Source organism: Mesoplodon mirus (genome assembly GCF_964341445.2).
Source record: "Mesoplodon mirus genome assembly, chromosome: 9".
Classification (NCBI taxonomy): domain Eukaryota; kingdom Metazoa; phylum Chordata; class Mammalia; order Artiodactyla; family Ziphiidae; genus Mesoplodon; species Mesoplodon mirus.
This window is the reverse complement of record NC_138985.1, coordinates 39,190,279-39,217,241: the sequence shown is the minus strand read 5'-3', so window position 1 is coordinate 39,217,241 and position 26,963 is coordinate 39,190,279. Positions and strand designations below refer to the sequence as shown.

At 41.8% G+C, this 26,963-nt stretch overlaps 1 protein-coding gene across 1 annotated transcript in view; it reads left to right on the top strand.

Moving 5' to 3' along the window:
* The first annotated feature begins 549 nt into the window (after positions 1–549).
* The window catches only part of ABCB4 (ATP binding cassette subfamily B member 4), a 78,471-nt gene continuing 52,057 nt past the window's right edge, over positions 550–26,963 (top strand). Inside the window, exons 1-10 of the mRNA XM_082632742.1 lie at positions 550–616; positions 2,006–2,094; positions 6,322–6,376; positions 10,106–10,256; positions 15,960–16,017; positions 17,769–17,960; positions 19,313–19,484; positions 21,125–21,249; positions 23,803–23,974; positions 26,529–26,642. Coding sequence (XP_082488868.1) covers positions 572–616; positions 2,006–2,094; positions 6,322–6,376; positions 10,106–10,256; positions 15,960–16,017; positions 17,769–17,960; positions 19,313–19,484; positions 21,125–21,249; positions 23,803–23,974; positions 26,529–26,642 — 1,173 coding nt within the window. The 5' untranslated portion in view covers positions 550–571. The remainder of the gene's footprint in view (positions 617–2,005; positions 2,095–6,321; positions 6,377–10,105; positions 10,257–15,959; positions 16,018–17,768; positions 17,961–19,312; positions 19,485–21,124; positions 21,250–23,802; positions 23,975–26,528; positions 26,643–26,963) is intronic.

The following is a 26,963-nucleotide window of genomic DNA, read 5'->3' as shown; positions in this document are numbered from 1 at the left end:
ATAGTATCATGTCATCTGCAAATAGTGACAGCTTTACTTCTTCTTTTCCAATTTGGATTCCTTTTATTTCCTTTTCTTCTCTGATTGCTGTGGCTAAAACTTCCAAAACTAGGTTGAATAAGAGTGGTGAAAGTGGGCAACCTTGTCTTGTTCCTGATCTTAGTGGAAATGGTTTCAGTTTTTCACCATTGAGGACGATGCTGGCTGTGGGTTTGTCATATATGGCCTTTATTATGTTGAGGAAAGTTCCTTCTATGCCTACTTTCTGCAGGGTTTTTATCATAAATGGGTGTTGAATTTTGTCGAAAGTCTTCTGATCTTTTAACTATTAATGCTAGTTATCATTTATAAGGTACCTCCTATATGCCAGGCACTTTGCATACATTATGTCTAATCCTAACAACACCCCTGTTTTATGGTTTCAGAGACTGAATCAAGAATTAAATAAACTGCCGAAGCCCAGACAGCTAGTAAGTGGTAGAGGTGAGATTCATTCCAGGGTCTGCCGACAACACCACCTCTTATAGGATGCTCTGCTTTAAGGTTCTCTGGGAACCCAAGAAAGCCATGGATGACTTTTGTGTTACTAAGACAGAGTAGCAGCAAGGACCAGCAGGTAATCCTGCTACCTGTTTGGGAGGAAGGAAAGCCATATTTATGGAGTGTGTTCTGTTTTAGGCTCAGTACTAGCTCCTTCTACATTGAGTTCATTTATTCCTCACAGTGACCTGGTAAAGGAGATGTTTTATCTTTATGTTACATATGAGGAAACTGAGGTTTAGACAAGTGAGAATGCGTCCAAGGTCACATAGCTAATAAGATTTGAAGCTCTGAGTTCGAATCCCACTGGCTTCAAAGCCATGATAACATATTGCTCCCTGTTTTAGATTCTTCCTTTGCAAAGGAGTGCGGAGAGGTCAGTGAAAAGCGACAAGAAAACCACACGGGGGGACTCAAGTGGGCGCTAGGTGTAGAGATAACTTAGCACAGGGAGAAGTCCAAGATCAGAGCAGTATGCCACAGGAGGACACTGGAGACTGGACCCTGGTCTGGAGGACGCAGCCTCAGGCGGGACTTAACCTCTCTGGGCATCAGTTTCTTATTGTTTAAGTTAAAAAAAAAAAAAAGCGGGTTTTGAATTAGACGATCTCTAAAGTCCCTTCCAGCCCTAAAGTTCTGTGTCTCTAAGAATTACGAGGGCACCGACAGAGAGAAGCTTAATGGGATGATTCCAGATGGCCCTGCCCAGCTCTCGTCCTCCCTGGAGATGGTTGGGTTTGGTGCCCCGGGGACCAGACCTGGGGATGCAGAAGCGGGAGGCGAGCCTAGGGGTCTTTCTTGGTCCTCGAGTGTCCCATGATTAGTGAGCGTCTAGAAACTGTTCCCCGCATGGGTTTAAAAAGAACACTGAGCGCCGAGGGAGTGTGACAGTCACTTTGGAGGGCTCGGGTGGCCAGCCGGGCGAGGCTTTCGGAACACCCGGCGGCCCGGGGCTGGTCGAGGGCTTATCAGCAGCAGCTGGTGCAGCTGGCCCGGGGCTGGCTGCTCGCCCGGGTGGGCGGCGGCCGGCGGGGCACCTCCGGCGGCGAGGGCGGCGTGCCGGGCCCTTCTCCGCGCTTGGCCCGCAGCCGTGTGAGCCGGGCGGGCGGCGGGAGCGGCTCCTGCGGCCCGGGGGCCCTCGCCCGGCCCAACGCGTGGGGGTGGGCGGGGGCGAGGCCGCGGCGAACAAAGTCCAGGCCCCGCGGCCGCAGCCCTGGTGCGCCCAGCAGGTCGGCCAGAGACGCGCGAGGTCCCAGGTGAGGGGAGCTTGGGCGCGCCGGCTCCGACCGGGGGACTCCGGGGACAGTGGGCTCCGGGCGGCGGCAGCGCGACGTCCACGCGGCGTCCCCGGGCCCCGCGAGCTGTCAGCCGGTCCCGATCCCTCGGGCAGGGTCTGCGAGGAGGCTGGTCGACCTCCCCGCAGTGGGTGGGTGTTCTTGGACCTGAGACTGTGGTTTCTCCCTAGGCTGAGATGGATCTAGAGGCGGGAAGGCTCGCAACAGTCCGGATCCCCCAGAAAACGGAGGACGAATTTGAACGTGGCAGCAGCAACAGGTACATAACCCGCAGCCGCCGCTTCCCTGCGACACGTGGATCAGCAGGGCCAAATCTGGCTGAGGGGAGAAGTTGAGAAAATCTGATGATGCCTTTGGCCTTTGTTCTGGAGCTTCCGTAGAGTCTTGTCTGAGGTTCTGACCTTACCCAAGGAATGTCACTGAGGCTTCTTTTGCAACAGGCTCAGGAAGAAGAGGATGTGTTTCAAAGTGCCCGCTTCTCTTTGTGCAGGGTGATTCGATGAATATGTGTGGCATAACATTCCTTGCGTTACGTAACTCAAAACTTTTCCGAAGAGTCTTTCATAAACATAATTTGATCTTTTATGCTTGCAGAGCAACAGCCATCTGTCGTTGATGGCTGTGCTTTTGAAACAAGCGTAGGGAAGCAGAAACCTCCTTCCTCGCCCTCGTTATTCCTCTTCCTCCTCATTTTACCCATCCCACCCACCTCCTCCCAGCGCCGGGCTGTTCCCTCTTTCTCCCCTGTGGGTGGTGAAGGGGGGAGGGGGCCCTGGAGCAGCCTCATTCTTCCTAACCTGTGCTTCCAAAGAAATGTTTGTTCCGATGCAAGGGGGAAACCTCTTTCTTGAACGTCTTCCTTCCTGTGATGGCTCTTGGGTTCCCAAAGGCCCTTGCTGCCCACACTTCACGGACCTTAGTAGGGGCAGGAGCAAACCAGCCAATGCCATGGTGTCATTGTCCCGCTTTCACCGTGGGAATAGTGAATCACTTTCGCCTTCAGCCTCAGTTTATGAGGCGGCTGTGGTCTCTATGAGTTCATGCCAAGCCACCCAGAACTAATTGACCTGTGTCATCCAGTGATCACCCCGAGGGACAAATTTTATCATGTTCTGTAGTGTGTCCTCAAGCTGCAGGGGACCTGATTAGTCAACGGAAAACATGCCTATCTGGTGGCTCAACGGAGGCATTATGTTTGTCTGTTAACGTTTTCATACAGTGATCTTGCCTTATTCCTTCTACGTACCATGGTATTCATTCATAGACAATTTGGCGTGCCACATAAAATTGGTGTTATTTCTGCTAGAAAATAATTGATATTATTTCTACTAGAAAAATGTGGGTTTCGTCAGCTGACAGTTTAGACTGGGATTGACTGTGAATCTATAAATAGATGGCATTTTCTGGAAGAGGGCTATTTAGGTATTGCACTGGCTGAACATCTGATGAGTGTGCAGAGGGGGTTTTCCTGCAAAAGATGCAGAACCCGAGGAAGGTCTCAGAAGTGGAGCTCACGGCCTCGTGTTGGAAAGAAGACAGTTCAAAAGAGAAATACAAAAAGCTAAGAATAAGTTGAAACTGTAAGATTATGAAATTAAGTGTAAGGAGACAAATTTTTTTTTTTTTTTTTTTTTTTTTTTTGCGGTACGCAGGCCTCTCACTGCTGTGGCCTCTCCTGTTGCGGAGCACAAGCTCCGGACGCGCAGGCCCAGCGGCCATGGCTCACGGGCCCAGCCGCTCCATGGCATGCGGGATCCTCCCGGACTGGGGCACGAACTCGTGTCCCCTGCATTGGCAGGCAGACCCTCAACCACTGCACCACCAGGGAAGCCCAAGACAAATTTTTATAAAAAGCAGACTAAAGCTTATACATTAAAGGAAGTTCAGCTCACTTCAGTTATCTAGGGCAAATTGAGAGTTAGTTACATGCTTGTTCCAATCATGCTGTTATTGCCTATGGCACATTCTTTTGAACGTATTTCATTGCAGATGTCTGTCCTTTGATTTTAGTGAATGTTCTAGATAATTTGGGATCGAGTCCTATGAGTAAAACTTTGTCACCTACCTGGACATTTAAGCTAAATAAATGCATCTTAGGTTTAAAAAAAAAGTCAGCTCTCCTAGAGTTTGCATTTATTGTATGGAAGATAGATATAAATAATACATATGCTGAATGTGTAAACTACAGCAAATGTTAGAAGGTAATGAATGCTATGGAAAAGCATTAATCAAGGCTAAAGAAATCAGGAGTGCAAAAAGGAAGTCGCTTGCAGTTTTAAGTAGGGTGGTTAAGGGCGGTCTTATTGAGAAGGCAGTGTCTGAGCAAGAACTTGAAAGAAATGAGAGAGGCGTGTAGCATGTGAGGGAGACCATTCCTGGCAGAGGTAGTAAAGGCCCTGCGATGGGAGCATGTCTGGAATGTTCACAGAGCAGCGACAACAGAGACACCAGGGTGGCTGGAGCGGAGCAAGCAGCAGTGGGAGTGGGCCCTGTGGTCAGAGAGGTGACAAGGAAACATCATGTGGGGCCCTAGAGGCGAGTGTAAGGATTTGGCTTTTACTCTGAGAAAAGTGGAAGCCATTGTAAGTCTTTGAGCAGACAAGTAGCATGATACGAATTGAGAGTTTTTTAAAAATCTGCGTTATGGAAGTCTAGTTGATTTACAATGTTGTGTTAATTTCTGCTGTACAGCAAAGTGATTCAGTTATGCATATATATGCATTCTTTTTTTATTCTTTTCCATTATGGTTTATCACAGGATATTGAATACAGTTCCCTGTGCCCTACAGTAGGACCTTGTGGTTTATCCATCCTATATGTAATAGTTGGCGTCTGCTAACCGCAAACTCCCAATCCATCCCTCTCCCCACAACCCTTGGCAACCACGTGACTTGAGTTTTTAAATGATGACTGACTGCTGTGTTGAGGAAAGACTAAAGTGGGCATAAGTGGAAGTGGAGAAACAAGGCGGGAGTTCTCCTGGCTATTGGGATAGCCATAAAATTGGTGAGCAGTGGTTGAATTCTAGATGTATTTTGAATGCAGGGTTGACAGGATTTCCTGACACCACTCCCTGTAATCATTCGGAAGGGTGGCCTTTACTAATTTTTTTATTATGTATTTATTTAATATAAATTTTTAAATTTAATTTTATTTATTTTTGGCTGCGTTGGGTCTTCGTTGCTGCGCGCGGGCTTTCTTTAGTTGCGGCGAGCAGAGGCTATTCTTCGTTGCGGTGTGCAGGCTTCTCATCGCGGTGGCTTCTCTTGTTGCGGAGCATGGGCTCTAGGTGCGTGGGCTTCAATAGTTGTGGCACACGGGCTTCAGTAGTTGTGGCTCGCGGGCTCTAGAGCTCAGGCTCAGTAGTTGTGGTGCACGGGCTTAGTTGCTCCGCGTCATGTGGGATCTTTCGTGACCAGGGCTCAAACCCGTGTCCCCTGCGTTGGCAGGCAGATTCTTAACCACTGCGCCACCAGGGAAGTCCTGGCCTTTACTAATTTTAGATCAATATGTATGATTTTAGCAAGTGAAGGATTAATTGGTCTGGAGGACATTGTTAACATAGTCATTTTCCCTCTGGGCGTGAGCTCTGCAAGACAGGTGACCATCTCCTGGTTATCCAGAGATTCCTATAGTAACTTGGATGGTTGCCTTTGCACTTGGTGATTGCCTTGCAGTTGAAACTGGATAATTTCGACAATTTGTGGACATCACTATTTTATATTTGAAAGTATAATGTTGATACCCTGAGAAAACCATAATTCAAAGAGAGACATGTACCACAATGTTCACTGCCGCACTATTTACAATAGCCAGGACATGGAAGCAACCTAAGTGTCCATTGACAGATGAATGGATAAAGAAGATGTGGCACATATATACAATGGAATATTACTCGGCCATAAAAAGAAACAAAATTGAGTTATTTGTAGTGAGGTGGGTGGACCTAGAGTCTGTCCTATAGAGTGAAGTAAGTCAGAAAGAGAAAAACAAATACTATATGCTAACGCATATATATGGAATCTTAAAAAAAAATGGTTCTGATGAACGTAGGGGCAGGACAGGAGTAAAGGTGCAGATGTAGAGAATGGACTTGAAGACATGGGGGCAGGGGGGGAGAGGAGGCTGGGACAAAGTAATAGAGTAGCACTGACATATATACACTACCAGATGTAAAACAGATAGCTAGCGGGAAGCAGCAGCATAGCACAGGGAGATCAGCTCGGTGCTTTGTGACCACCTAGAGGGGTGGGATAGGGAGGGTGGGAGGGAGATGCAAGAGGGAGGAGATATGGGGATATATGTATACATACAGCTGATTCACTTTGTTATACAGCAGAAAGTAACACAACATTGTAAAGCAATTATACTCCAATAAAGATGTTAAATATATATATAATATTGAATATGATAACTACTCAAATTTATATTCAGTTGAAATATTTTGTAACAGTTCTTAAATTCAGTCAATTATATTTTTTTACAGCAAACAAGATAAGGAGAAAACGAAGAAAGTAAATTTGATTGGACCGTTAACATTGGTAAGCTGTGAAATATTAAATATGAATAATTCCTGCCTTCATTTAAATTTGATGTCTTGGATCCATAGTTATAGCAGTGGTTTAAGACTGTCTACCGGCAGCAATAGGTTTTCCCTGCTGCACCTGTGCTGTCCTGGATTGGCTCATCGTAGTTAATGGCCCACATTCTCAATATGGATGATAAAAGAGGTAGGGATAGCCTGGCCGTGAGAGCCGCGCTAACTGGTGTACTGGGAAATCGAAAATAGGACTTGTGTTCGTAGCAGCATACAAACCAACCAATTTCAGGAAAATGCATCTCAGCACTTGTTTCACAATAAAACCCAAATTTAGTTTAAAATAAGCTTGCATATAAAGAGATTGTTAACTACAGAAAATTGTAAATGATTAAGAAATTTATTATGTTCACGTTGGCTTCCAGGAAAATTGATTAAATATGGAGCTACTATTACGGACTCAGATATGTTTACAACAAGTCTCAGTGGTTTTCTGCTGGTCCAAGGCAAGCCAGCATACTTTTGGAAGAAGTCGAATCTGTTTTTCATTTGTAATATGTCTTAGAGAGGGGACCCATGAAAGTGTTTGCCCACTGTTGGTGAATATGATGTGTTTCAAACTATGACGGCCATTTTTTGACAGCAGAGATGTTGGTATTAAGCGGCATGTCAGCTGAAACCTCCAACTTATTAAGGAAAGGATGAGAGGACACCAAAACGTCCACACTCTGGAGCATTGCTGCATTCATCTCATGTCGCCATAAAGCCCCTGTTCATTCTCTTCTCCCTTACGCTTGTGATGTTTTTGTTTAAAAGTCTCAGTAAGGGTAACATTTTTTCAATTTAGTACTTTAGAGAATAAATTGTCTGTGAAACTAAATCTGGTTTTAATGCATAGGTTTTATTTTTATTTATTTATTCATTTATTTTTATTTATTTTTGGCTGCGTTGGATCTTCGTTGCTGCGCATGGGCTTTCTCTAGTTGCTGCGAGTGGGGGCTACTTACTCTTCATTGGGGTGGCTTCTCTTGTTGTGGAGCACAGGCTCTAGGCGCGTGAGCTTCAGTACTTGTGACTCGCGGGCTCTAGAGCGCAGGCTCAGTAGTTGTGGTGCACAGGCTTAGTTGCCCTGCGGCATGTGGGATCTTCCTGTGTCCCCTGCATTGGCAGGCAGATTCTTAACCACTGTGCCACCAGGGAAATCCAGTGCACAAGTTTTAAATCTGCCTCCTAGAGAAAACAAAATGTCACTAACCTTAAAGTAGAAACAATCATTTGAATCTAAAAGTTTAACCTTAAGTTAAATTTAAGTGTAATCTTTTTCACCTTCTGCATAGATTTTTTTGCTGTTGTTCTGCTAGAGGTTCAGGACGAAACTGTTTTTAAATAGGAGTTAGAATGCGTTCTTTTGTTGAAAAATCACTGAAAACAGGTCTAGGTTTACTTAGGGTGTATTGCTGTGAAATTCATGGAGTTTTAAATTGAAGCTTGGGGACAAAGTTTTATTTAATTAATATGAAAAACTTTTAAAATTGAGGTACAATTAACATATTACATGATATGAGTTTCAGATGTACCATGAAAAGCACTTAAAACATTCCTCAGTTTCACATAAATGTTCACTAAAGGAACGTTATATGACAACCTGCTCCTGTGCTTGAACTGTGGCCCATAGACCCGGGTGCTCTATCTCCCTTCCCCAGGAGCCATAAAATGGACCTTGGGGACACTGGTCCCTTTTGTAGCAGTTTTAGGGGCCCTTCCCCACTTGTCCTTGACTTTACCTGCTCCCCTTGTTCCATTCCAGGCCCCACCTGGCTTCTGACCCTTTGTCTCTTTCAGCACTCTTGCTTGCCCTACATGCTTGATGATGGAATGTGGTCTCCCAGACTGAACCCTTGGAACTCTTTGAGAACAGTTTGCACACACACCCCTCACTCCCCACCTTGTGCTTTTGACCTCAGGGTGCCCCTGCATAGTGACCCCGTCTGACTCAGCCTGCACTCTCAGGGATCCCACTCCACCAAGCCTGCCTCATCATCCATTCTCCTGATTACTGATCCTTGTCCCCCAAAGGGGGTGGGGTGAGGGAAATGGGCAGAAGGAAAGGTTAAATAGACAAGAAAGATGCAAGGGAGAGAGAGGAAGGTATAGAAATGGAAAACTTATAGACGGAAGATGTAGTCCAGAAGGCAGAGGAGGAAAGAAGAACAAAGAGAGAGCCATAGTTCAGTCAATCGGAAATGGTGAGAAAAAGTGAGAAATTGGAGAGGACTAACAAAGATGGCGGGGGACAAAGTGTTTTGGAGTATTATGACACTGATTGGCTGGTTAGTTCTTGGGTGTTGTGCACTTCACTGTAACAACTGGTATCACCCCTCTCCTCTATAGGTGGTACTAAGTCCAAGATTGTTGGTATGGCCCACCAGGCCTTTTAGACCTTTCTCTAGTATCGTCTTCCTCGCTTTGTACTGTGCACTCAGGAATTCCACTGTGTGGAGTCACCTGAGCGCTCGTGTGGTTTCTAGTTCCCCTGCTGTTCTAAGCCTCAACATCCTCCACTTCCTCTGCACTCCCCATTTCTTCTTCAGCTAATTCCCCCTTACCTTTCAAGATTCTACAATGAGCGTCATCTCCATGAGCAAGACTTCCCTAAAGCACACACTCAGGCATTCCTTAATGTTTGTTGCACTTCACTGTGGAGCTGCCTTCTAAAATCTAACTTAAACCTCTTAAACGGATCTTATCGTCAAAACCCAGAGGATCTGTTCCCCCCAACCCCTTTATAATTCTCCCTTTGAACTATTCTGCATGTCTTTCTTTTTAAATTTTTTTAATTTATTTTTGGCTGCGTTGGGTCTTCGTTGCTGCGCACGGGCTTTCTCTAGGTGCGGTGAGCAGGGGCTACTCTTTGTTGCAGTGCGCGGGCTTCTCAGTGTGGTGGCTTCCCTTGTTGCAGAGCACGGGCTTCAGTAGTTGTGGCACGTGGGCTCAGTAGTTGTGGCGCATGGGCTTAGTTGCTCCGTGGCATGTGGGATCTTCCCAGACCAGGGCTTGAACCCATGTCCCCGACATTGGCAGGCAGATTCTTAACCACTATGCCACCGGGGAAGCCCTGAATGTCTTTTTAAAGGACATGTTATGTGTGTGTATGTAAATGATGTCTACCCCTAGCTGCTCTTAATTCACTACCTCAGGAGCTCTGGAAAATCAAACAATATTTCTTTTTTTTTTTTTTTTCTCGATACACGGGCCTCTCACTGTTGTGGCCTCTCCCGTTGCGGAGCACAGGCTCCGGACGCGCAGGCTCAGGGGCCATGGCTCACGGGCCCAGCCGCTCCGTGGCATGTGGGATCTTCCCGGACTGGGGCACAAACCCGTGTCCCCTGCATCGGCAGGCAGACTCTCAACCACTGCGCCACCAGGGAAGCCCCCAAACAATATTTCTTAATGGAACCAAACCTTCGTCCCTTCTGATTATATTGCACTTATCCAAATAAGGTAGTGATTAAATGGAGTTAGATTTATTTCCTCACAGAATCCAAAATAAATAGAATCATGAAATTAATCTGTCAGTGATTGGATTGAAATTCTTTCTTCCCTAATACCTTTATTTGCAACCGTTACAAAAGTAATGACATTAAATAAAAATCTGAAGAACATATCATTGTGAAAAAAGAGAAATCCTGTTACACAAGCTACGTATTCTTATCTTTTCTTTTTTCTTTTTTAGTTTCGATATTCTGATTGGCAGGATAAATTATTTATGTCCTTTGGCACTATCATGGCCATAACTCATGGGTCAGGTCTCCCCCTCATGATGATAGTATTTGGAGAAATGACTGACAGATTTGTTAATATTGGAGGAAACTTCTCCTTTCCAGGTAAGCATTTCTCTATTTAAAAAATATATATGTATTATATATATATATGTTTAACTGAGTGGAAGAATAGAAATTGATTTTTCTGTTCATCATCTGCTTGCTTCATGGTTCGGACATCTGAGTGACTCCAGATATCACAGAAGGGGTTGTAACATTCTCAGAAAACTTCCTCAAATACTCATTTAAATTTCAACCAATAGGTGTATGCTATTTGATTTTAAATATAGAATAAGGAAATACCCATCTCCAGAAAGTTTTGCATTTAAATAAAGGAAGGAAGTCAGTCTACGTGAGGATGGTGGAACGAACTATAACAGAGTATGTCTGTGCAGTGTCCATCCCATTAGTGATTACTGATGAGCTTCAGAATACATCAGTTTGCGTGGTGGTACTTCTTAGCTATGCTCAGCTTGTAGGTCTGTTTCTGGTTTTGTTTTTTTATCTCCCCCCATCCTTTTTGCTAAAATTAAGCCCACTTTCTGTCTCTAAGTTTTGGATCAACGAGGTTGACTGTTACTTGATAGAATGCTAAAGACTGAATGGACTCAATGTGAGAATCATGTGCTTTGAAACTCACTCAAAGGACTATAATTACTGAAGAGCCAAAGGAGTCCCATACGTTAATGTCATCTGTGTGAGAGGCAGTGTCAACAGCATTGGAGTGTGGTTTCAATGGACAAAGTTATTTTCATATTAGCCAGATTTAACATAAAAAGGAAGATGTTCATGCTTTCTATGAAGCATGATAGCTCAGTTCCTCCCAAGAGACCTGTGAGCACTAGGCTGGAGAAGACCGAGTGAAGCTTTACTGGCACACAGATGGTGGAATAGAAGGAAAACAACTGATAAAGGAAAGGCAGCTTTCATAGTAAAGATATCTGAGAAAAAGTGGACTCTGTAATTTAGATGACACTCAGTAAGAGTTTTCAGTGTTCACGGATTGAGAACTACATATTTGGTTAGCATTGTAGGGCTGAATTGTAATTACCTAAGAGAACATGATTGCTTAATTTATACAACAGGAAAAAAAGCTGTACTTTACATAAATATTGATGAATATTACTGCCTTTTAGAAGTCTAGTGAAAGCATCCTTCAAAAGTTAAATCAATCTCCTACAACAATAGTTTATTTCCTCTCCAGTACTACTGTCTCTGAGAAGAACCTCTTTATAATAAAAATAACACAAATAATGGTAACCTTTTGTTGTGTGTACCATGTGCTATAGGTCTTATTTCACTTAAGCCTCACAAGAACCGTCCCACAGAGTAGGTAATATTTTCTGTGACACATGAAGACACCGAGGCTTGTCCAAATTATACAGTATTAGGGCAGAATTCAAACCCAGGTCTTTCTGCTATCCCAGCCGTGCTCATGACCATATACGTTATACTGCCAATGTAAATAACTTTCTCCTTTAAAAAAATATGTTTGGGAATGTTTTAAATGGATGACTTGTTCTTGACCAGTGGCCAAAACTTCAACACAAACACCATAAAGGTAAAATTGGAGTACGATAGGATAGTTTAAAAAGCCTTCAAGGAAATGAGGAATTTTCTATTTGTTTTCCTTTTACTTCTTATAAGATCTATAGATCTATAAGACACACACACACACATACAGTAGGATGATGCCTATATTCGAACGCATCAATAAAAAATTGGTTTCAACTCAGGATTTTAAAAAATCAGATTAACGAATGAGTGGATAAACAAAATGTGTTATATACATACAAGGGAATATTATTCAGCCTTAATAAGGAAGTTCGGACACCTGCTACCACATGGTTGAACCTTGAGGACATTATGCTAAGTGAAAAAAGCCTGTCACAAAAAGACAATTATTGTATTATTCCACTTATATGAGGTGTCTATAGTAGCCAAATTCACAGAAACAGAAAGTAAGATAGTGGTAGCAGGCTTGGGGGAGGAGAAAATGGGGAGTTGTTTTAATGGGCATAGTTTCAGTTGGGGGAAGATGAAAAATTTCTGGAGATTGATTGTACAACAGCATGAATATATTTAATACTACTTAACTATACACTTAAAATGGTTAAGATGGTTTTGTGTATATTATCACAATTAAATTTTTTTAAAAATCTGATGCAGTGCTCTTATCACAGGAGAGTTGGCATTTGGTTCGGTTTTATTCGTCCTATTTTTGGTTTTGCTAACACCAGAGTAATTCCACAACTTTCTTATTTGGAACAGTTTGCTTATCTTTTCTGTGTTTCTAATTATGCAACCGTATCGCTTTGAAGCTGGAATGGCAGACAGGTGCCATGTACTGTGCCCAGGGCTAAATTCAAGGTCTCTCTGGGGACTGGCACGAGCAAGTCACTTACAGACCTGTAATAGCTGGAGTGATAAACTCACCCGAGTTGCCAACTTAGTTTCAGTGGCCTCCAAATTAAATGACACTTGGTCCTCTACAGCCACATTTGTCATTAGGCATATTAGCTGTCTTGGAGGGTTTGGAATGGGAAGTCCCTCAAATGTTATTAATTCCAATGTCCACTCTTTAGTAGTGTGTACAAATAATATTCCCGTGCCTCTTTGGAGAAGATGAAGTTGTTATATTTCATACTCAGAGAGCTCATTGGTATGTTTACATTTGTAGAGTTTAGCAAAAATCCTGGGGATTGAGAGTAGATAGAGTATTCAGCTGTACTTGGCTGAGTTCGCTAGCTCATCTCATAGAGATGATGTTTATTTAGAGTCTATTCTTTAGAATCGCTGGATTCTTGGCCAGCTAGACTAAATGGGAGCCAAATGAGAAGGGAATGTTAGAAGAAAAAAAGGTTTAATTACAAGAGGGCCTGACGGTGACTTACTGTGAACAGAGCCCATCCTTGTCAACAGAATAAAGGTTCCGTGACAAGGTTGTTCCCTCACAATGACTCAATTGCACAGAAACTATGCATAAAACATTCCTCATCCAAACCTTAAGAATGAAGTCATAGGAAACAGTTTTTCTGCAGAGTATTAGGAACCTGATATTTTATGCCAGGTCTACGTGACTGTAATAATGTAGGAGATTCTGTGGAGAAATCAATATACCCTGCGTGCCCTTGCATTGCCACATAGATGAGAGGAAAAGGCAGTTTTGAGCCCCAGTTACCTTAGTTAATTACCCACACTGCCAAAGCTGCCTGAACATGCACCAACTCTGTCCTGTGCTGAGTGTTTCTATATAATAAAAGAAGTCCTGGGCAGAATCAAGGAAGGCAGACATTGATTTACTTTGAGACTCAAAGTGACCTTATGTAATGTCTCCCCATGTAATCCTTAAGGTATCCATTTATTATTTAGGCCCCTACCAGCTTATGACTTTGGGCAAATTACTTAACCTCTATAACCCCTACTGTTCTCACCTTTGAAAGGTAGACTTACTGATAGAATTCAATGAGACAATTTATGTCAAGTGTCTGGAGCATAAATATTGGGGGAAAACTAGCTGTAAGAACTTGGAAATGAAACAACCACTCTAAGATTCTGTTTCTCCATCTATAAAATGGATGAATTATATGGGAGCTCTCTAAAATGAATAGGCGGCTTCTAGAATTCCCCATTTCCTCATTATGGGAGGCCTTCAGGCGGACTAGAGTAGGAGTTCTCCATCCTGGAGCATTAGAATCAGTTGGGGACACTTTTTAGAATTATGATCTAGACTCAGCCAGAGGTTCTGATTCAGCTGGTCTTGGATGGAGCCTGGGCATCTACATTTTTTCACACTCCCCACGGGATTCTAACAGGCAGACAGCATTGCGAAGCATTCAGCCACATAACTACTTAAAGACTGTTTAGGAGACTGAAGCCTAATAGGTTGCATCAGAGAAGACCAGGTCGAGGCCTTTTCCAGAACTAATTCCATGAGATTTCCAGGTCTAGAATTCCAGATTTCGTTCCATGACTCTTCCAGGAATGAGACGTCAACACATGTTTGCCTCACCTTTGTCGTCAGGCAGCAGAAACTCTTGGTTTCCTGAGGGCTTTTGGGGCTCCTACAGTTACTAACCCAGAATTAGATTGCCATTCTTGGCCTGGGACTCTGAGAAAGGAGCAGGTCAAACTTGGAATGTTTGTAGATTCTTATATCCTAGGAGGGAGGGTCAATCTGAGTTGTAATATTGGTGTTGGAGGAGAGTAAAACTCATTTTAGGATTTCACCTGATTTCTACATTCAGGGGGAAAAAATAGCCAGGTACACATATATCTGCAGGTTTCCTGTGGTTTTGAACAATGGTTTCTATAAATACCACAGCTTTAGGATAGCTTGTCTGCCTCTAATTCGAAACACGGTTCCAATGTGGCATATCAAAGGTGTCAGATTTATGAACTCAGGAAGGAAATGAGCATGCAAAACTGAACGGCTAAGAACAGAAGTAAAACACGGTCTGATTCCTCAAGGATCTAGTAACTGATAAAGAGCTAGCAGAAACACTTCACTATGAACATCCGTAGAAAGAACAATCCTGAGGGAAAAATTATGCCACCGTCAGGGCCACATGCCTGAAATAAATTTCTACCTTATTTTCCTTTGGAGGAAGATAAGAATGATAACACAGCACCCAGAAAACATGATCTAAGTCTAGAACAAAGACTAGTTTCTCTCCTAGCATCATGGTAAATGGGAAATGCCTACCCTGGTGTGTTTTCTCATCAATGCTGTGGTGACATTTTATCCTATTATTTTGTGAATGCAATAGATGTGGGCTGCTTTCTTTTTATTTTTTTCACTTTGTGTTTTTGAAAAAGTGAAAATAAGTCATTACCACATGAATCAATCACTGTAGTATAGTGTCAGGAGCTGTATGGTATAGTGTTAGGACTCTCAGCCTACTTGCTAGCTGTGTGACTTTGGGTAAGTTACTTTATCTCCTTGTGCTTCAGTTTCTTCATCTGTAAAATGGGAATTTATGAAATAGTCCTACCTCACAGAGTTGCTGTGAAACTTAAACGAAGTAATGCATGTAAAGTGTTCAGAACAATGCCTGGCATATAATAAATGCTCAATAAATCCTAGCTATTACGAAAACATGTAAACCAGAAAAGGCACATGGACATTTTTATCAAATTAGTTCAAATTAAAAGACAATTTCCTTCCAGTTAATACTGCTTTAAAAATACCAAAATACAGGACTGCTGATAACCAGGACAGGGAATGCAGGATGGTGACTGATTGCCAGTGACCCACTGACTTGTCTTTGAGCAACTCAGCTATCTTTCTTTTCTTTAACTTTTCTTCCTTTGCAATGAATGTAATTCAGCCTTTCTATTACTTACGTCGTGAGGAAGCATGTAAGGGAAACACACACACATATAGTAAAGTAAAATCAAAAGAAGCAAGTATCTGGAAAGTGCTTTGCGCCTCTAAGAAAAAAAGTGCCCCTTAAATCTTGTGTTTTCTATGTGGACCATTTCTTTTTTCCTCCTCTGCCTTCTGTATGCCCTTCATCAGCTCCTCTCTGCTGCCTTAGGAAGCTGCTTTGCTTAAAGGCCCAAGACCTCTAGGAAGGGGACTGAACATGGGAGGGCTTAACTTCCCCCAACTGGACCCTAAATGCACCTAAACCCTTGGGCCCTTTACATGAGTCAAATGAAAAGAGTGACTTGAGAGTGAAAAGGAAAGAGAAAAAAGATTTTTAAAGCCTGGCAGTGCCTTTCAAAAATGTCTTATTTTTGTTTTGTTTTGTTTTTATTTAGTGAATTTTTCCTTGTTAATGCTAAATCCAGCCAGAATTCTGGAAGAAGAAATGACTAGGTAATTGGCTAATATATGTATATATACATATGTACTTCTTTATGGTGTACTTTTAAAAACATTTTATTTGAAAATAATTTCAAACTTACGAATAGTTTTAAGAATGTACGAAGAGTCCCTATATACGCTTTACCTTTTGTTAGACTCTTTAACCTATTGTTTTCATTTATTCCCCCTCCCCTGCCATTTAAATAAGCTGCGCAGAGTATGACCCTTTACTCATAAATTCTTCAGCATGGTTCCTAAGAATAGGACATTCTCTTTACAACCATAGTACAGTTATCAACCTCAGTACATTTAATATTGATACAATACTTTAATCCAGTCTACCATCTGTATTCCAATTTGGTCCGTTGATCCAGTAATGTCATTTATGGCGTTTTTCCCCTCATTCAGCCTTCTTCGTAGAAATCCCAAAAGCTTGTCACATAACGTTTGTATGTTTCCTTATCAATTAATGCTGCTGACGTAAATGAGTACTGTCTGTTTGCCATAGCAGGCCTGAAAGGCTTCTATCTGGAAACAGTTTGTAAAATGATGTAGAAAATATATTTGAGAGTATTGAAATTGAATTTATTACTTTTAAAGCTAGTAACTTTGGGGACTTCCCTCATGGTCCTGTGGTTAAGACTCTGCACTTCCAATGCAGGGGGCACAATTTCCATCCCTGGTAGAGGAACTAAGATGCCACATGCTGCAGGGCGTGCCCAAAAAAATAAAAATAAATTAATTAAATTTAAAAAAATAAAAATACTAACTTTCCTCTAATTTAGTTAAGACTTAACTCCAAATTGGTTTGAATTCATGACAATTTAGCTTTCTATCTTTTTTTTTTTTTTTTTTTTTTGTGGTACATGGGCCTCTCACCGTTGCGGCCTCTCCGGTTGCGGAGCACAGGCTCCGGACGCGCAGGCTCAGCGGCCATGGCTCACGGGCCCAGCCGCTCCATGGCATGTGGGATCTTCCCGGACCGGGGCATGAACCTGTGTCCCCTACATCAGCAGGCGGACTCTCAACCACTGTGCCACCAGGGCACCTCGCGTTCTATCTTTAAAACACCTTTCAACTTCTGCCAATTAGGAAGAGGGTTTTTTGTCCTTTGTGTAAACAATATGGGAAAACTTATACTAAGAACCATTTTGCATGCTCAGTCTGTTTAGTCCTGTATTTGCAACGTGGTGCACTTTTTAAGTACAGTAAGATATGCAAGTCTAGAATATGAATTGTGAAAGAGTCAAATTGTGTTTAAAAATGTCAATATCAGTTTAAAAATGGTTCATGAACACCATTATATTTTTGCAGTTAACCACAAAAATTTATTTTACCTTTGCCTGATAATTCAAGTGGATAGATTTGCCATTATCCTCTTATAATTTTTTTTTTTTTTTTTTTTTGCGGTACCCGGGCCTCTCACTGCTGTGGCCTCTCCCGTTGCGGAGCACAGGCTCCGGACGCGCAGGCTCAGTGGCCATGGCTCACGGGCCCAGCCGCTCCGCGGCATGTGGGATCTTCCCGGACCGGGGCACGAACCCGCGTCCCCTGAATCGGCAGGCGGACTCTCAACCACTGCGCCACCAGGGAAGCCTTATCCTCTTATAATTTAAGAAAAGAGAAAAAAATTAATGTGTTTGTTACAATGTCCTACACGGTCTTTGCGATCTGTCTGTAAATTTACTAATTCCCAGTTCTGAATATTTCTCCCCAAAGAGATAAAGACTATATTTAAAAGAAACTTTTGAATTATTTTCCAGGTATGCATACTATTATTCCGGATTAGGTGCTGGAGTTCTTGTTGCTGCCTATATTCAAGTTTCATTTTGGACTTTGGCAGCTGGCCGACAGATTAAGAAAATTAGGCAAGAGTTTTTTCATGCTATTCTACGACAGGAAATAGGCTGGTTTGACATCAATGACACCACTGAACTCAATACTCGGCTAACAGAGTAAGTATATTGTTAACACCACACTTTCATATAGAAATTAACTGCTAAGTATGTGAAAATTTGTCAAAGGAAGATTTTAAATGAAAATATTTTTTTTTCCTAGATTAAGCATTTGGTGCATATTGGGAATAGATCATCTGATAGCCGTCTTTAGCAATTACAGCCTATGCTGCAGTGTATTTTCCTTATCTGTTAGCTTTTTTTGCCTTAGTTATGTAGTAGGCGTATTTGAGGAATGAGCTTACATCCTTTACTTGTTTATCTCTCATGTAGTTAAACAGATATTTATCACAGGCCTGACAGATATTAAGATGACCCTCAAGATGGATGAATGAGTGAATCAATGATTGAATGAATTCACAAAGAGATTTGTCTTAGTACTTGTTGACTCTTCACTTATTCAACAAATATTTGAGGGCCTATTATGTGCCAAACAGTGTTCTAGATGTTTGTGATATACCAATGAATGAGACAAAGATCTGCATCCTATGGCTTCCCTGGTGGCGCAGTGGTTGAGAGTCCGCCTGCCAATGTAGGGGACACGGGTTCGTGTCCCGGTCCGGGAAGATCCCACATGCCGCAGAGCGGCTGGGCCCGTGAGCCATGGCTGCTGAGCCTGCGCTTCCGGAGCCTGTGCTCCGCAATGGGAGAGGCCACAACAGTGAGAGGCCCTCGTAATGCAAAAAACAAACAAATAAACAAACAAACAAACAAAAAAGGTCTCCATCCTCTTGTTGCTTACATTCCAGCAGGGGGACATAGATGATAAGCTTTTTCTGACTGGAGGTCCTGGCAAGAGGGTAGTGAGCATATGAGGTCCAAGAGGAGGGAAGATCAGAGCATGTAGGGCCTGGCTGGCCTCAGCTTTGCCACTGGGCGTTTTTTTTAAGCCCGCCACTGGGCATTTTTGATCTGAGGAGTAGCATGTTCAGATTTCCATTTTCAAAGGATCACACTGGCTGCTGTATTGAGAATAGAGTGGGTTGAAAATATCATCAAGGGTAGAAGCAAGGAGCCCTTCCCTATTCCTGTTGCAATGCCCTTCCTATCTCCTGCTTTGAAACAGATTGACTCATACGTTCAAAATGCTAATGTTTCTCTAACAGGATTAACTAATTGAATAGCATCAACTTTTAATGATATTAACTTCTTAGGAGCATGAACTAATCCTGAATTTCTTCCTTTGTACGGTATTTAGGTGGGGAAAAATGTCACTCAAGAGGCTAAGACTGTGAAAGAGGCTTGCAGGAGTCTGAACGAGTGTTGCCTGTCTCTGTGTTTGTTAGATGTCTGCTTCACCTTTCTGACTGAAGACCTCCTGCCTGTAACCACTTAGGTGTGATCTTTTTTAGTGACATCTCCAAAATCAGTGAAGGAATTGGTGACAAGGTTGGAATGTTCTTTCAAGCAATAGCCACGTTTTTTGCAGGATTCATAGTGGGGTTTCTCAGAGGATGGAAGCTCACCCTTGTGATAATGGCCATCAGCCCTATCCTGGGACTCTCTACAGCTGTTTGGGCAAAGGTATGTGAGATGTGGGCATTTCCATGTGTGTTAACCCCCGCAGACAGAGTTATTTTCAATATGCAGGATTCTGGTACTTGTGCAGATCCATGTTAAATGTCATTTGAAACCATATCCATGGTTTCAGTTTAAAATTTAGGAGCATATTGTTAATCTGGTGCTCTAATAAGGAAGATTGTTTTTAATGTGATGTAAAATGCCACAGTTATTACCTCAGTTACATTTTGTTTTTGGAACTGTTACTACTTTAGGTAAATCTTCTGGCATACTAATTTAAATTACATAAATGGTCATGTCCTTATTTCAGGAAACATAATTTAAAAATATGACATTCCTTCAAACTATTGCATGAATATAAAACATTTAAATAAGTTTAGATTTGTCCTATGTATTTTTAATTGTTACCTGTGACAGTTAAATGGCACTCTGACAATTTTGCCTTGCAGTAAAATCCACAAAACCTGTTCTATTTCAACCAACACTCCAGAGTTGAGAAACTTCACTGGCAATTTTTGCTCATTCTGGGGTTGATGATTTACTTAGTAGACTCTGGCATCTCTTTTGTTTCTATTCTTCCTTTACTGTTCTCCTGCAGCATCTTGTTTAGCCATCTTATTCAGTAGAATACCCGTGAGTAGGTCTGGAAGTATGGTTTTCAAAGTGATTAAAAATAGTGACATAAAAAAAAAAAAAAGGATGGTGAATCCTTTCCAAGCAGTAAGGTTTTATTTTAGTTTATTTTGCAATTAACAGAGAACAAACAGTAGTAGATACAGAACTGGACACTATTCCCAAAAACACTATCTAGAGAATTATGTGTGGATTCCCTTTTGCTGACTCTGTTACCGAATCAAGTCTGGCTGCTGCTCGCCGCTTAAAAAAAATCAACACTTGCAAAGGTTGGTAGAAAGGAAAGTTACTTTTAATCAGAATGCTGGCAGTCTGGGGAGATGGTGGACTCGGTATCCCCCAAAAACCATCTCTGAAGATTCTGTTCAGTCATGAAAGCTTTTCAATGGAAAAGGGGAAGTAACCTCAGTTAATTGTTGAGATAGGGGGTCAGAATCATCGCCCTCCTCCACAGCGTGCAGGCTTGTGTGCAGGCTTGTTGACCTCTTGTGATCTTTCTTTAGATGTTGTCTTGTTCACACAGTTTGTTCACGAGATTATTGAAGGGGAAGCTAGGGAAAAGATCTGGTCATCTGCTAATTACTTATTCTGCATTTCTACATCTTTGATCTATGGAAAGACCAACAAGTTAGGCAAAGTATTGTGTGAACAAAAGATCTGAAAGGTGTGCTAGGGCCGGAGATGAGTAGAGCATGGGGGCGCCTGGTTTAAGGTTAGTGACAAGACCAAGGGGCCTCCTGCAGAGAGCTCTTTCCTGCAAAGGGTGCTTTCCTGCCAAAAGCTGCTTAGGACTCCCCTTGAGGAGCATATCACCAGGGCGGATCAAATCCGCCCCTTGTAGGGAGTGGAAGCAGCCAGTTGGGTCGGGTACAGTGAGTGTGGTTTGCTTCATATCTACAATGTTTGATAAAGGACAGCATTTGGGGAGAAAAAGTAATTGAAAGAGTTGGTCAGACTGTCTTTTCACATTTTCCCCATACAGAAGGCATGAATGTTTCTCTTTTTTCCAGATACTCTCAGCATTTAGTGACAAAGAACTAGCTGCATATGCAAAAGCAGGTGCTGTGGCAGAAGAGGCTCTGGGGGCCATCAGGACTGTGATAGCTTTTGGGGGCCAGAACAGAGAGCTGAAAAGGTCAGAAAGGTTCTTTGTCCACTAGTTCAAAGAACCGACTTTTACATTTTGTTACTTATTCTTTTGCGATATGTGTCTACTGCTTTCCTTTACCTGATATTAACCCCTCACCCACAAAATATAGGCACCCTTTACTGATGGCTAGAGTTTAACATCAGACCTTACAGCAGAGTTCTGACCTTTTTATGTTCCATGGACTTCTTTGGCAGTCTGTTGTAAGCCCCACCCACAACTCTTTGAAAGAGAAATTCTCTGGAAATTCTCCAGCCTTAAAAGCAAAGGTTCCAGGGCTTCCCTGGTGGCGCAGTGGTTGAGAATCCGCCTACCGATGCAGGGGACACGGGTTCGTGCCCTGGTCCGGGAAGATCCCACATGCTGCGGAGTGGCTGGGCCTGTGAGCCATGGCCACTGAGCCTGTGCGTCCGGAGCCTGTGCTCTGCAACGGGAGAGGCCACATCAGTGAGAGGCCTGTGTATAGCAAAGAAAAAAAAAAAAAAAAAAAAAAAGCAAAGGTTCTTTACTCCCCTCTTTTTCATTTTCTATTTTTCTGTTCCTTAAGCCCTCTTCAAAGCCAGCCTATGCCTGGTTCTCTAACTCTTCCTTTTTCTCTCTCACTGCTGCTTCCTGTACACGGTAGCCCACACACCTCAGGATGAGTGTAATCAGTGCCTCTCCATTAGCAGCAGTAAGCGAGCTGCCTCAGCGAAGGTAATTACAGCATGTCCACCACTGCCCCTGGAGCCCCGTGTCACGTTGGGGCTGACGTGCCCGCACCTTGCGGCCGGGCCACCTGGGACTAAGCACAGTGCTGGGCATGGCAAGCTGGCTGTCTCCTCAGGGACGCAGCTCAGCTAAATGTATGCATCGTCCAACACTGAGGAAACAGCACTGGAGAGTAAGGTGCTTTAAGTAATTGAAAGACATAATTTTTGGTGGCAACGTACATTTTTAAAAAATGAACAAATTCTCAACATCTTATTTGGTTAAACGGAAAAAGATATGTTGTTTGTCTTTTGTTAGAAATAGAAACGCTCTGATGTATGTGGTATTTTCTCTAAAGTCTCATTGTATCTCAGTGGATTTTTTTTTCTGATTTTAGGGAGCCAAAATCAAAATTTATAGACTCTTTGCATCTAGCATGGAAGGCTTAACTGAAATTGATGGAAAAAAATGTTGTTATTTGACAGAACCATTCTAGACATTTATACCTTTATGTCAAATCCTAGAAGGCAGTAATATGAATTTTAATTAATATTCAAAAATATGACAATAATAGAATGAGCGATATTTAGGAAGACATTAAATTCTAAAACAATAATAATAGGAATAGGAATTATCAGGTTTTGCCAACTTTATGCCAGCACTGTACTAACAACTTTCTATCGTTATCTGTCAACCTTATAATTGTCTTGCAAGGTAGGCATTAGTAACTCCATTTTATAATGCCATTTACAGCAACATGGATGGACCTAGAGCTTATCATCCTAAGTGAAGTAAGCCAGACAGTGAAAGACAAACATCATATGATATCGATTATGTGTGGATTTAAAAAAAAATGATACATGTGAACTTATTTACAAAAGAGAAAGAGACTCACAGACATAGAAAACAAACTTATGGTTACCAAAGGCAAAAGGGAGGGGAGGGATAAATTAGGAGTTTAGGAATAACATATACATACTACTATATATAAAATAGATAACCAACAAGGACCTACTGTATAGCACAGGGAACTATACTCAATATCTTGTAATAATCTATAAGGTAAAAGAATCTAAAATATATATATATATATATGTATGTATAACTGAATCACTTTGCTGTACACCTGAAACTGACACAACATTGTAAATCAACTATACTTCAATTAAAAAAAGAGTAACTCCATTTTACAAGTGATGAAACTAAAATCTAGAAAAGTTGAGTAAGAGCCTGTATCCCATAAGTAGTGACCAGTTTATAACCTTGAACCCAGGCTTGACAGTTGAAGGTCAGCCTGATCAAAACCAAACCAAAACCAAAACCAAAACAAAGCAAAACAAAAAAGCAAAAGCCCAAGTATAAGTACACAAACATGTAAAATTCCTGTCCCTCACCCAATGGGGCTGTGGAAGGAGGGTTTTCTCTGGAGAAGACAAATTGGCCTGTGTTAAGAATCTGTTTTAAGAATCCCAAATAGTATTTACATTTTGGCGTCATCCCTGGTTGGCTTGGTTTCTCTTCTTCCACCTTTACCTTGACTTGTGATGCTGGCCGTGAAGGGATGGTGAGGTTCTCCCAGGGATGGGAGTTCAATCCTGGAACAGCTATGGGAACATTGGTGGGACTTGTAGGGATCAAGGGAGATGGGTCCAGGCCAGTAAAGGAAAGGCTCAGATGGGTTCTAGTCCTGGCCAATCCTGAATTGGTTGAGTTCCCAGGAAGCTGGGTCTCACCAGGGGTTTCTTACTTTTATGGCTTTGTGCCTTAAACCTCCAACTATCAAGGAGGTGAATATGGCTCAGATTATGGATTGTTTTCTTATTATCATGTTTTCCCCTCATTTTCCGGTAGGTATCAGAAACATCTAGAAAATGCCAAAAAGATTGGAATTAAAAAAGCTATTTCGGCGAACATTTCTATGGGCATTGCCTTCCTGTTAATATATGCATCATATGCGTTGGCCTTCTGGTATGCATCCGCTCTAGTTATAGCAAAAGAATACACTGTTGGAAATGCAATGACAGTAAGTTGTTTTCCTGATATTTATGGAGAATCTGAAAATGTTGTTTATCCATCTACCTTTTCTTTCATTCTCCTCCTTTTTGAAGAATAAGCCATGGTTATAGGCTTTTTTCATTCTGTAAATCTTTGCTCTGTCCTGTGGGCAGAGCTGACCTTAGAATACACAGGGCATAACATGTAGATAGACCAATTGAGAAACATATGGAGCATATAAATTTAAAAAAATGGAATGAATTTACGAATAAACAAATATGTATTGGTGCCATCCTCATTCTGCCTTTGAGTTTCATTATATAAGAAAGTAAACATTATTATACATAGGTCATACTATGAGAGAATGTTAAATTTACATGATATAAAACATCAGCTAGGGGCTTCCCTGGTGGCGCAGTGGTTGAGAGTCTGCCTGCCGATGCAGGGGACACGGGTTCGTGCCCCGGTCCGGGAGGATCCCACGTGCTGCGGAGTGGCTGGGCCCGTGAGCCATGGCTGCTGAGCCTGCGCGTCCGGAGCCTGTGCTCCGCAACGGGAAGGGCCACGGCAGTGAGAGGCCCGCGTACCGCAGAGAAGAAGAAAAAAAATAAAAGCTATCCAAATACAAGATGAAAACTTATTTTAGTTTCTTTTTCTTTTACAAAATGAAAATAGCTTTATTTTTTAATTATAAATATATATACTAGTTATACAAAGGATTAGAATAATTTTAAAAATTAGAAATTACTTATAATTAGAATTACTTATGATCTAATAATCCATATATACTTACTGATAACTTTTGGTGTATATCTTCCGGATTATTTTCTGTATGTGGATTTTTTTTCCTTTCAAAACTGGGATTGTATTATGCATACCTTTCTGTAAACGTTTTATAAACTAGCAATGTATTGTGACCTTCTTTCCATGTCAGTGACGGTCAGGGCAACAGGTAACCATTCAACTAGCCATGTTTTATTTTATTTTGTTTTATTTTATTTTATTATTATTATTTTTTTGCAGTACACGGGCCTCTCACTGTTGTGGCCCCTCCTGTTGTGGAGCACAGGCTCCGGACGCGCAGCCTCAGCGGCCATGGCTCACGGGCCCAGCCGCTCTGCGGCATGTGGGATCCTCCCGAATCAGGGCACGAACCCACATCCCCTGCATTGGCAGGCGGACTCTCAACCACTGCGCCACCAGGGAAGCCCTCAACTAGCCATGTTTTAAAACCTGCACTTCCCTATCTTTCTAAACAGAGGACACGGAGCACTATTTGACCCCTTGATGATGGCTTAGGGACATTATGAAAATTTATCATTTCAAAATGTTCTCTAGGGTGGTACCTTCAGACTACATTGACGTTTTGAGGGCTGTTTGGCTGGATGAGCTTTCGTCATTGCTGAGTCTGTTTTTTCTCCTTTTGGTCTCCTCTCTGGTTGTCAGCTCGGAAGCTCTCCACCTCTCTTTACTTCCTCATTTGCCAAATTTTATGAAGAAAGGAGATTGAATCCTGAGTGCCATTCACCCTTTGTGATGAGTGTGCTCTCTCTCACCTGGTCTCCCCACTTGTAGTATGTAGACAGTGACTTCTCCCGAGTAGGGCTACAGAGTGATACCCGTGATGCAGGGAGCCCAGCGATGCCCTCTGCATAAAGACGGAGAGAACTCTAGTGCATTGACTTCATAGCATTGCTTTTGGTAGAGACCGTTTTGCTCTCTTACTGGTCTTTCTCTGTATTGTAGATAGTGGATAGATATTTGAGAGATATTTGAGTTCTGGGTATGTGAAGTGTTACTGTTACTGTCTTCTGAGAAAAGACAAACTATAAGTAGATGTTTCAGCATGCCCAGAGATAAAGGAGTAATTTCTCTTCATTTATGTTTTCTTCAGTTAACGTTTGTTGATAATCTGGATTCCTGAAGCTATAGTGTTGACTTTTCTATATCAATTTATTTTCCTAGTGAAAAAAATATAAAGGGAAATGTGTTAAGTTTGTGTGCTATAGTACAGAATAATTGTATATTAATCATTGCACACAGGTGTGATTTAGTGTTTTATAATGTGTGAACTATTACTTTTTATATTAAAAGTCTTACCAAAATATGTATTAATACATAACATAGTACTTTTTAAGGAAAATTTCATGGGCCAAAATCTGTTGTATCCTGAACATTCTGTGTAATTCCATGCATAGTTAGAGAAAATCATATAGGACTGAAAAATAATACTGATGGAAAATGTTTTCCTCTGGTGGCAATAGCTTCAGAATCAAGGAAATAGGTTTGAAAAATCTTTCTGACTTTGTCTAATTCCCGGAGAAGAGCAACAGATAGTTTGGCAAGCTAGACAAAAAAAATATTTTTTTTTCAAAAAAAATATTTTTGAGATTGAAGAAACCTGTTCATGCAATAAAATGCTATAGTAACCTTGTAAATTTTGCCTTTTGCCAGAAAAATTTTAAAGGGATAAACCTAATTGTGATCCTTTGGGTAGTGTATGTTCCAAACAAATCATATTTGAGATGATGATGGACTCCAGAATAAGACTTATAACTTTTCCTTGTGTTCTTTTTGCTCAGGTCTTTTTCTCAATCATGATCGGAGCCTTCAGCATTGGACAGGCTGCGCCCTGTATTGATGCTTTTGCCAATGCAAGAGGAGCAGCATATGCGATCTTTGCTATTATTGATCATGTGAGTCATTTATTACTTTAATGCTGAAAAATTCTTTGAGGTCTGGCTAATTAAATCTGGCTTTTGGTTAAATGTTGTATGAAAATTTTGCCAAGTGAACAACCTCTCCTTAGTAATGAATGAAATCAAATGCCTCTTATTAATATTTCTGAAAGTTTATCTTTAAATAATCAAATAGCACTGATCTCATTTTGGGGAAGTACATCTGCACTAGTGTGTTATTATTAGAGTTCAAAGCAAAGATGTTTGTCTTCCTAGTTTTCCTCCTTTTCTCTTTCATTTTGTAGCCAGACTAAGAATATTATGATTTGTATACAGGAT